The 12,181-nt window shown below is 37.8% G+C and overlaps 1 protein-coding gene across 1 annotated transcript in view; it reads right to left on the reverse strand.

Moving 5' to 3' along the window:
• Positions 1-11,507, reverse strand: part of Rassf9 (Ras association domain family member 9) — a 29,904-nt gene extending 18,397 nt beyond the window's left edge. Inside the window, exon 1 of the mRNA XM_075954481.1 lies at positions 10,928-11,507. Coding sequence (XP_075810596.1) covers positions 10,928-10,974 — 47 coding nt within the window. The 5' untranslated portion in view covers positions 10,975-11,507. The remainder of the gene's footprint in view (positions 1-10,927) is intronic.
• Between the last annotated feature and the right edge of the window lie 674 nt (positions 11,508-12,181).

The raw sequence follows: 12,181 nt of genomic DNA on the forward strand, positions 1-12,181 counted from the left end.
TAGCCAAATAATTCCTTACAAGTACCTTAATTCCTAATTACTTGCTGACCTCTGACTGTTCTATTATACTGTTATATAATGACTTCTCAGACAGAATGAACTGACCCTGATACGTACATGTACACATACACACACACACGTGCACGTGTGTGTGTTTGTGTGTGTGTGTGTATGTGTAGACTGGTACTCTTGTCCCAAAACGCTCCCCTTTTTTTCTTCCCCAGCCGAATAACATTCTGCCCCCATTGTTGTTTCCTCTGGGAAATTCTCTGAAATTGTCCTCTAGAAGATTTTTGTTTTAATAAAAACCCCACTCACACAATCGCAAATACAAATAGACACCCATTCCTCATGGTTCTGCAGAATCTAGTGGATACTCAGTAACAGCATATTCAGCTGTGGTTTGCTTCCCATATGGTCTTGTACTCAATCTTTCATCTTTGACATCTAGAAACCATGTAGGGTAGGAATTAAATCTCTGTCTCTGTCTGCCTCTCTCTCTCTCTCTCTCTCTCTCTCTCTCTCTCTCTCTCTCTCTCTGTTTCCTTTTCTTTCTTTCACTTAAAGATGATTGACCCATGTGCTCTGAGTGGGATTATCATTGGATTAGTCAGCCTGGAATTCCTGGCTGGAAACCAGTGCATGTGTCCTATAAAGCCCTACTCCAGAAGCACGATGACCCATATAAATCATGCCCACATGAAGGCAGAACTGTGGTGATATGGGCAAAATGAATGGAGGCTATCACGATCCCTCCCCAGGTGCTTATGTCCAAACACCAGGTGTCCGTAGGTAGAATGTTTGGAAACATTTAAATGGCACCTTGTGTTTTCACTCTTCCCCTTGATCTTCCCTCCCTTAATTTGTCCTGGTTACTTTCTTCCTGCTCTTCATCATGACACGCCTAGGTCCTCAGTGACTCAGGACCAAAACTGCTGTCCTCATGGATTCTCTCTTCCATCCTGACACTGCCCTGGTCACTGAACTTGAATTCTTATAAATTCTATCTCCAATGGTGACTCTTACCGAACTCTTCAATCTCCTGTGAAGAGGTCTCTTTAATTACCTCTCCTCCCATTGGCCTATACATCTTATTTCTGAAGTGCCTTCAACCTCATGTCTCCAGGTTAATCACAGATTGTTATGGATTTCTACCATGAAATGAAGTAAACCATTACTATTCTGAAAACAAAATGAAGCAATACCAAGCACCTCACTTTTCTCTCTTTGTCTTTTTTTCTAAAGCCTGTGATGCTCTTTGCTCTTTTTTTTCCATTTTGTTAAGTCAAGTCTTACATCTCATTTATAGTTTAATGTTGCCTTTGCTCTCTAACACCGAGATAAACCTCTCTTTATCAAGTGAAGAAACTCTTCTAACTACATTTCCTGTCCTGAGCATTAGATATCATTCTCACCTTAAGCACCACCCTTTGAATACTGTGCTTGCATTTGAAACTTAACACGGCACTCAAGAATCATTAATCTGTCACATGTCCTCAACATCTGTTTTTCCATACATGTATTCTATCAGCACAACCACTTATGGTTAAATAATTTAAAATATCTTAATTATCCATTTTCCAATATCCCTTCACACATTAAACACTTTCGAACGTCTTCAGTCTTTCCAATGCTCTTGCTCTTCTACCGTCACTACACTGGTAATGACTTTCGATTAGACTATTACAGCTGGCTTTCTCCTGTTCTACTCGCATCCTCTCTTCATGTACCACAATTATCACTTCATATAACACACACATTGGTCTTTCACAAACACGAGGGAGACTATATATTTCCCTTACTCTTACTTTTCTAATACAGTCGCTTGTGATCTCTAACACAAAGCCCCTTTTCACAATGAAAGACAAGACATATGCTGTTATATATGCCTGAAATGGTCTTCCCCTGGCTCCTTACATACCTTAATCTTTTTTTCAGTTTAACCCTTGATTTAAAAGCCTCTTTACAAACCATTATACATTCTTCAATATAACATGTTGTTTTCACTCCTTATAGCAATAACAACTATCTAAACTTTCTTATTACTGTTTTATAGTGTTGTTTTAGTATCATACTCATACATTAGGCAACAAAGAAACTTTGACCACTTTATTCTTAGCAACTAAATAACATATGGTGTAATACATACTTCAAGTAAGATACACATTTATTGTTGGATGAATGATTTTTTTAAATGTCAATTGTAATTGCCCACACTTTCAGCATTTAGATAGGTCTTATATGTCTATTAATTATTCAGTTCCTTAAAAACCATCATCTGTATAGGACTTATCACTAATCCTTTATAAGTCACCCAAATTTGGGCTTACATAATATTTCAAGATCTTTTAAATCATTAATATGCATCATGAATCATAACAAGAATATTATATATATAACATTTGAATAGTGTATAATATATTAAAATAGCAGACATATATAGTAAATAAAATATGTGTGTGGGGAGAGAGAGAGAGAGAAAGTGGTAACTCATGAATGTTTTCTTTTCAGTTGGCAAAATACATTAAAACCTTACATAAGAGTTCAATTGGGAGAGACTGTGTAAAACATTTTATTATATGTCTTCACTCATGTAATTATCTAAAATATGATTTTATCCATTTAAAAATACAACCAGTAGCACTAAGATGATCATGGTGCTACATCGTGTGTGTATTTTTAACAGTTCCAAGAAAGGACTTCCTTTGACTTTTCTCTGTCAGCAGTGGCTAGGAAGTAAAGAAATAACTGCCGAGACTTTGTAGCCTCCTAAGAGGGTGGAAGCGAAGTTCCTGCACAGTGAGTGACAATGAAATATCAAAAATCTGGAGCTTCCAAAGAGCTATTTCTTAACTGAGCTTCTTTTCTTCGTGTAGGAATGGATTTATTATATGTTTACCCCATGGAAATGACCATAGCTTTTTGAAGGCATCTGCTCTAGCTTCCAGGTCTTATTGGCAGAGCTAAAAAAAAAAATTGCTACCCCACAGGCCGTTCTGTGGGAGATTATGATCTCTCAAAGACATTGCTGTCTTCCTTCAGCTAACCACAATGACAGGAAATTCCAGTGGGGCTGAAAGAGATCAGAACAGATACACACACCAGAATAATTTAAAGGCATTTAAGACTCTATAAAATGCCTGCCTTACTGGTTGAGAATAGCAAACATACATCATAAGTCCATAAGTAGAGTTCACATGCAACATGTACTAATTGTATAGCACGGACGAGGGCAGGAAAGCTTTCAAAAGCTGGGCAGCTAGTCACAAGAACATTGACTAAAATTTAAGAGCTAAAACAACCCAACCATATAATGCAATAAACTGATGGATCTAACAAAATTATTAGAATTACTTGAGGTCAACTAGAGTAGATTAAGAGGGGAAAGGTCATGGGAACATTCACAGTTACTTCTTAAACATATCCATTGTAAACTCAGTTGTAAAAAGTTTTCAACCACCACAACTACCAGAGTTATGGATTCTTGGTAAACGATCCTGCTGTGCAATTCTTAGGTTCTTCTGTTTTGATGGTACTGACTCAGTCTTATGCCTGTGTGATTCAGCCCCATCCCACATCTTTCTGCACATCTTACTGTGCTCCCTACTCTTGCACGGGCCTGTCACAGTGGGAGGTTAATAAATGATACTTAATTACGATGCTGTTTCTTTATTTTCTTCACTTCCATCCACTCCTCTCCCATATGCTTATAGTGGGAGTCAATCACCAATGATTCCTGAGTTTGCTTCCCAGCACCCATTATTTTCTACTGATCAAAAGCAACTGTAATCCCTAACTTCAGTGGACCCCACCACACCCTGTTCTGGCTTCATGGGTACCAATATTTAAATGTAGATACCCATACACAGTTACAGATACATACACATAATTAAATAATAAATAAAAACCATGCTGTGTTATATATTTAATATATATGGCAAATTAATTTGGGATTAAAATACAGTTAGAATTCAAGTACTTTCATTATCACCAAAAGACAGTATTTGTAGACACTTCTATTTATGTTCAATAATCCACACTCTAATAGTTTTTATATTAGTGATAAGGAGACCAGTTCTGTTGCATAAATTCTACCAAGTGAGTGTTAGAATTTCAAAGTGCCAAATATCGCACTATATTTATGTATTTTAAATTTTTATAAAATTAGCATTTTCTACCTAACAGTCCTGAAAAGGGAATGACTATTGACCTTTTATTATATTCTAGGGCTGTGGCAAGTCTTTCCTAAATGTCTAATCCACAAATCTTTTGGCTTAGAATTAATTCTGTTTTTTTTTAAGTTGAGAAAATTACATCCCAAGGATTCTAGACCTTACACAACAGTCATGTAGGGCAATAATAATGATAATAATGATAATGATAATAATAATAATTTGAAACCATTTTGGCACTTATTGAATGCTGCAAGGTTCAGTGTTTTAGATGCCTCATCTGTAGAGTCTGGATAATTACTGCTTTCAACAGTATTAAATATGAAGTGATATGTGAGTTTATTTATTCACTGTCTCAGAAAGATCCTCAACAGAAAATGAGTTGTTATAAGAAATGCTAGCGAGGGTGAAGCAACTTGCTGCTAATAGAGCAAAAGAATCACTTTTCTAGTCATAGAATGAATTTAGTAATTTATTACTTGATACCTCCACATCATTTTAAATAAGAAGACCTTCACATACACATGCGTGCAGGTATTGCAAATTTTAGATTTGTTCTTGCATGTTATCATTGTTGTTGTCTTTGTGTAAGAATTTTTGATTGTTTACCCCTTGGCACTCATGGCTAGTATGGACATAGTTGGGCTGTATCCTAAAGTCTGTGTGAATACAGAATCACTCATAGCCAAAATACTTTTCCTGTGTATTTTGAACACTTGTTCTTTGTCTCATACACTACAACAGTCTAACATAACATATGCCTTTTATTTGGGAGAACACATAGTTTCCAGCCATATTTCTCTTTTGTCTCAAACGAAGGAGGAATGATCTAGTAAAGCATTAATATCTACAGGGCCTGTTCACTGCGAGCCTGTTCACCGCGAGCCACCGAACCTTAGTTATGTACACATATAGTTACATTCAAAACACACAAGTGAAGGCATGAACATCACCGGAGTGTGACTAGTGACAGTGCCCCTATTGGTTTGGTTTTGGTACCAGGCCAGGTAATGGAAACCTAGCCAACTACCTAGGGCTAATGAAATTATGAATCTTGGAGAAGAACCTAAACCCGCCACTTCAGTACAACAACATAATCCCTAACTACACTCTAAACATTTGCCTTTAAACCCACAGATAAGTGTAGTCCCCATCAAATAAACTTCTCTTTGCAAAAGATGGAGACTTTTGCAGAAAGCCACAATAGAACCGAATGCAGAGTTATGGAGCCCAGTCCCAGAGGATATAGCTACAGTACAACTCCTGCACTGAAGGCTCAGGGATCAATGCAGAATAAAGGTGATAAGATTGTAAGAGCCAGAAAATCCGGGAGTTTGCTGCGAGACGTGTGTCCTAGGAACATCAGAAACTGCACCCAGAATGTCTCACTAGTATGAGTACTGAGGTGTGAGTTGAATAAAGATGGCAATAGGTATGATCCAGTGTACAGTTCACAGACCTCAACATTACAGTTACTGGCAGCTAAGGACTGCTTGCAAGTCAGAAAGTTTTTTGAAGAGAACACACTGGTTGGTTTTCAAATACCAAATAGTCAGCTGTGAAACATACATACAAGTAGCATTAGATACATTGAATAGGTTATATTTATTTATTTAGGGATATATATGCATATACGTATATGTATGCAAAAACAATTAATTGTTAAAAGGCCATGGAATTGAAAGAGAGCAATGAGGGATATATGGGAAGGTTTGGGGGGAGGAAAGGAAAGGGGGAAATGCCATAATTATAATCTCAGAGCGTGAGAGAATTAATTATACATACAGGAGGATTTTCTCAAAGCAAAACAAAATGAGACAAAGCTAACATGAAAGACCAAAACAAGCAAACCAAAACCACCTTAAGTAGAAAATGCCCAAGGAACGGTGGAAGACGGAAATGGGCTAGACTTTTTCCTTTGTCATGTTTGAAGTACAGTTATCATTAGGGCTCACTTTCCAAGATGAATATGCTAAAGACAGATGCCTTGTCAAGGCCATAAGCTGTTGTTAGCTCCTCTATGACTGTACATCAAATACACTTAAAATGTTCTGTTTAACCAGTCAAACTGATCAAGACATTTTCTAAATGAAACTGTTATCCAGTTATAAATTGTTTAACTTGTTTCAAAACAGTTTTTGTTCAAGAGCTGCTCTCACTGGCGTGTGCCACTTGTTGGTATAATGCCTACTGCAACATATTACACAGTAAATGCTAAGCTGGCTAAGTTGACTCTTACCCCCCTCCCCCAATCAATTCAAGTTTTAACCTGGAGCTCAGTTTCACCCCTGCCAATGCTTTGGAGATATTCTTGCCAGGGATAAAGCATTCCAGCCATTGTTCCTAATGGGTTGTCTGCTGCCAACTGACAACCACTTAAGGTCCCAGGTATCTTCAAGAGAAGTCTTTTCAGAAACTCGGAGGATGGCAAAGATTTACAAACTCAAAAAATCTGGCATTCCTCAAACCAAGTTTGTGTCCAGTTTGAATCTCCATTTGAAGTTACAGAAAATAGTACCTGATATTTTCCACTTCTAATTACAGAAAGGAGACAGTCTTCTTGCCAAAATCTTTGACTCTAACCATAATACCAAATTCTTCTTTTTGTTGAAATAATTAACAGGGTTTATTTATGATACGTGTGCTTGTTAAAAAATAAAATATAATACAGCCAGGTAAATTGTAACCACTCAACACTAACATGAATGTCAATGCTTTAAAAATTATTTAAATGTGAGGAGCTTTACTGTTTCAAATATATTCAGTACAGGTACATTTTCTGAGACCCTTTAATTTAGTATCCACAAAAAAAGAAAAAGAAAAAGAAAGCTGTCTGTTTAGCCCAAGACAGACTGACACCCTCAAATGGTGGTAAAAATAGGTGAAAGTTACAACCAATACCATTTCCCTGAATGTTACTAATTAAGACATAAAGAAATCATGTCTTGTACCAGTTTGGATGGCATATGCTTATTACTTCAACTCTCAGGAAGCAGAGGCAGGAAGGTCATAAGTTGAAGGCCATTGTGGCCTTTCAGCACACTGAGGCTGTTTTAAGCAAAGCAAAAGAGTTATGCTTCCTAATTAAACATCCCAATTTAACCTTGAGGTGTCAGGAGTTCTTCAAACTTTTATGAATGTTCTAAATTAATAGTTAATTATATTAATTTATGAAAAAATACTGAGTTGAGGGTGTAAACCAATACAAAGGCTATCACAGTCACAAATGTAGTCTCTATAGATAGCTAAATACATTTTTAAAAATCTAAGTTTAATAGCTGAATGTTCATAAGAATATCAAATGGATCAGTGTTTTGTGATTTACTCCTTACCTTTTATGTAAGAAAAAAAAATGGTTGCCTAGTAACCATCAGCATACACCTTAAAAACCTGAATGGTTTGTTGGGTAAAAAAAAAAAAGAAGAAAAAGGAAGAAAAAAAGAAAGAAAGAAAGAAAGGAAGAAAGAAAGAAAGAAGCAATCTCGATTTTCTATCATTTTTAGTTACATTGAACAAAAGTCTTATTAGCAAAATGTGCAACAATACCCAGGATCCTGTCATTTCCTGTCACAGTTTATCTTATTATTTTGGAACCACAATAAACAATCCATTCCCTGAGAACACGAGATCCTTTGAAAATTGTACTCTTCTAATTAAATATACAATTAGAACATTGGGGCAGATTAATGCTAATTATAATCATTAAAACTTTTAGATTGGCTCTCTTCCATTTACATGAAAGGTTAGAGTTAAAAGCCTGAAGTGTCCATTGCCTTGTAGTATTTTTGAATTTTCTAAAGAAAACTTGCCAAACATTTTAATGAAAGGTTTCATTCCACATGTGATGAGTTATCTGGTAGAAGAGGAATAGCTTTGGGTCTGAATCTATAAAATAATTTGGCTATCTTGTCGTGGTTTTGATCAAATTCAATGTCATTTGGTTTCTCTTGAGTTTTGAGTTTTGTGCAACTCTGGCTTGCATCATATGACGAACAAGGAATAAAGTAATGACAGTCTTTCTGGGTTGAGGAGAAATTATAACTTAGTACACACAACTAAACAAACAACTGTATTACAGGTCTACAACATGCCAGGCACTCTCCCAGGCCTGAACACATAATGGTGTCTAGACAGCTATGACTCCACCCTCCTCACTCCACAGCTCGTTAGCTAAATGTTATTATGCCTCGTCCTTTGCAGCTCCGTTTACATTATGTTTATGTCTGAAACTCTCAGATATGTATTTATTCTGAGCTGCTCCCGGCCTAGCTCATACCGGCCAGTCTTGGTTGACTTAACACCAACCCGACAGTGAAGAAAAGCAACAAGATATGCAAAAATTAAAATTAATATGTGAATTTGGTCAAAATTCTGTAATCTCAAACTCCAACAATGGTTAGAGACCATATGACACACGAATGTGCTGCTCAAATTCATCCTTCTGCTTGACAAATTGTATATATACATATTCATGTACCCACAAATATAATAGAATATATTTCAACGAATCAGTTAGTTCTTAGAAGACAAATATTACTAATCACATTCTCTACTAAGCAGCTGACTGAATTATCATTTAGTGAAAAGACTTCTTGTTTTGCTGATGAATTGGGGTTATCTAAACCACATAGATCCTGATCAATGAAACAGATGAACTGAACCCTGAAACTCTTTTTCATCTGTTGTTTGATCTTGAGGTGCTGAACAAACCCCATTAACAAGACCTCATATAAATTGCCATACTATATTATTCTATTTCAATGCCCAATATGACTTATTGAGTTCTCAATTGTGAACACTCATATGTACTCATGCTTTTATGTTATTGTCCTCAGCTGTGTTCTCTCTCTCTCTTTCTTTCTCTCTCTCTGCAAAAAAAATCTGCAAAAAGAAGCAACCTAGTCCTACCAGAGTAGCTTACACACATCCTCCCCATTATCACCTCTGTTCATACCCTCAAATGGAGGTCATAATAAATCATGACCCTTAGCAACACCTGCTCTCTCTCAGAGAAACTTGAAAGGCTGGTAAACTTCCCATATTTCTGTTGTTCTTACCTCTTGATCACAATTTTGCATTTGAAATATTGTGCTAAAGTTGTTCCTGTAGGTCCCTTGAATGGCCGCTAGTTTTATGGGTAGAGCAGAAGATGCAGTCACCAAAGCCACAAGGTCCAAAAGGACTATGCAGGTTGATAAGGGATCGCAGAGGAGCACTCAAGGGCTCAGGGCATGCCAGTGGCATTCTTGAATTGGTTCAAGGAAAGCTTCACCACAAACAACAATTCTGAAGAGAAGATTTGATTGCCAGAGGCACAACTTGTTTGATAAAATGCTTTGCAGAATACTTTTAACACAATCTCATAGTGATCTAAGAAACGCAAAAATGCTTTAATAGTGGCACTATAAAAATTTGCTTTGAGACACCAGAATTGGGGGTGGACCGCTGGGGTGGGCTTTCTGGAGTATTTTTATATGCCTTGCCACTATTAATACACAAATCTAGTTTAACATGCATCGCTAGCTTTTAAAATATACTGTTATCATCTTACCTTAACATTTTATAAAACATATTTAATTCACAAATACCACATTTAGCATAAAGGATTGAGTTATTAGCAAATAAAAGTGCTTTAGAAAGCTTCAGAGTACCAAATAATTTCTCAAAGAAATTCAGTCAACTAAGCAATTGATATATTTAGAAAGGGTTAAAAACAGTATATGCGAAGTAGATATTTGCGTTCGAAATAAAGTATGAAGAATTACTTTAAAGTTGTATAGCTATGATTTCGTGCAGACACTTTAAAATAATTATATCATTTCCTACCTTGTAATTGTAACCATTTAAATTTACGCTAAGCAAATTACGACAAGCGCAAACAGGCATAATGGAGAGGAGTGTGTTTGGAAAGCCCCTACGCCAAAAGAAATAAATTAAGATATATAAAGCCTTCAAAAATTATCCTTGTGCTGTTTGCATAAGAAATGTAATATTTGAGACATAAATAAAATAGTTTATAGTACTAAAATATAAATATGGATATTATCCCATTATCTCAAATTCAATCCCTCGCTCTCCCTATCCCCTCTCATCTACGGTTTAAATATATGTATTTAAACCACAGTTAATGCTGACTTGATCACGAAGATCTGAGGCACTCAGCTTCCTGACTCCTCTTTGAATGCCTAAGTCACCTAAAGTTCATAAAAATCTCCTTATGGGAATGTTTTCATTTGGGAACTTTCCAGACCTTAGTTAAGAACTACTCTCAGGAAAACCAAAGCATTGTTTCCAGACTATATCAGCATTGTATTTTTTACCCCTAACAAGTGGCTAGACATTCTACTTACATCTTATCAAAGTCCGAAGCTTTTTCAAAAAGTGAAAATTCTAAACCCGTGTTCAAACAAATTATATTTTGTTATTCTTCTCTCCCGCAAAGTTCAGGACAAATTAAAGAGAAAATGTTGGTGTCTGTAGTGAACTCAGACTGCGATAAAGGGAAAAGAGAGTTAAAAAATCGGTCATGATTTCCCATGATCCTTGTATCATTGGCATCATCAATACAGAACATAGATTCTGAAGAGCTGGCTCTTCATTCTAGAGCTTTCTCCTCCGGGCTTTGTGCTTTCAAATCAGTTTTCATCTGAATCGAAGTGCAAAGAAACGTATTTTCACACTTAGGAAACTTAGTCCCAACACACACACACACACACACACACACACACACACACACACACACAACTTTTTTTTACCTGTTCTTGTGTCGCGTCTTCAATATGTTTCTTCCAAAGGGAGCCATAGTCTGTCCGGTAAGGCCAGCAAAGAAAACACAGTCCTTATGGAAGAGTGATCTGGGCCTGGGGAGGGGTGCCTGGGTCCCTCCGGTGAAAGGCGGAGGGCTGGACTCTTCCTTTTCACCTCCTCAGATGTTCCTGGCTTTCAGCTCATTAGCAGCCGGCTGAGAGAGTTGCTGGAAGTTGTGTAATTGCTTCTTAACTTTGAACTGCGGGATTGTTGTGGCTGCTGCTCCTAGGGAGACCAGCCCAACTTCAGCCTGGAAGAAGGTGTTTGTTTGGAAGCAGAAAAACCAGAGAGAGAAGAATGAGAGAGGTGGAGAGAGAGGGAAGAGGGAGAGTAGGAGAAGGAGGCAGGGAGGGGAGGGGGGGAACTCTATTGTGTTTTGGAGTTATTTTTTTGCCAACTACCTAACCTCTAAAACCTGCCAACCCTACAGGCGTGGTAATAGCCATAGGATGGGAATTTCACTCGACTTGGAAACCCCCCTTTTCCTGCTTTCCACACTCAACCACACAAGGTGTACACACATAAAAGATTTTAAACTAACCCCCACCCCTCCCCCCCCCCCCCCACCCTCCTCACCCGGGGCCGCCTCCTGCCAGCCAGCTCCAGTCTGTAAAAAGTAATCTGATCCTGGCAAACAGGAATGAGGGCCAAGAATGCTTTCCCTACGGACTCCCTACACGCAAAATAAAAACCCTCCCCTGCCCTGAATTCGTGTAGGCTTAAAAGCCAGTTGAGGAATGCAGCTACCAGGAAATCAAGTTCCCTGGTTCTCCATTTTAAGAACGTCTCTCAACTCGACTCCCCCTGTGCACTCTTAAAGTTTTCTTCTACAAGGACTGCAAAACTAGCAATACCTGCCTTGCCTAAGACTCTTCCTGGGTCTCTGGCTGACCCCTAGGAATGCTGACATCCATCAGCCCGTGAGATCACTTAACTGTGCCCGCGGGACCTTGGGAGTGTCATAGGAAAAGTGAGCTGTTTGCCACCGCCTTTAACTATACAACAGCTGAGGGGGGTTCTGGAACTAAAAAGCTAGAAAGAAATTCGGGAGATTATGACCAAAATGATGTGTGTGCGTGGAAAAACTCCAACCCTTGTTCTGCCTGGGGGCTAAGAGAGAGTGGGCAGCTGCTCAGGAGCTGCAGGAGAAAAAGTGTGTGTGTGTGTGTGTGTGTGTGTGTGTGTGTGTGTGTGTGTGTGTG

The sequence above is a fragment of the Microtus pennsylvanicus genome, chromosome 20 (assembly GCF_037038515.1).
Source record: "Microtus pennsylvanicus isolate mMicPen1 chromosome 20, mMicPen1.hap1, whole genome shotgun sequence".
Classification (NCBI taxonomy): domain Eukaryota; kingdom Metazoa; phylum Chordata; class Mammalia; order Rodentia; family Cricetidae; genus Microtus; species Microtus pennsylvanicus.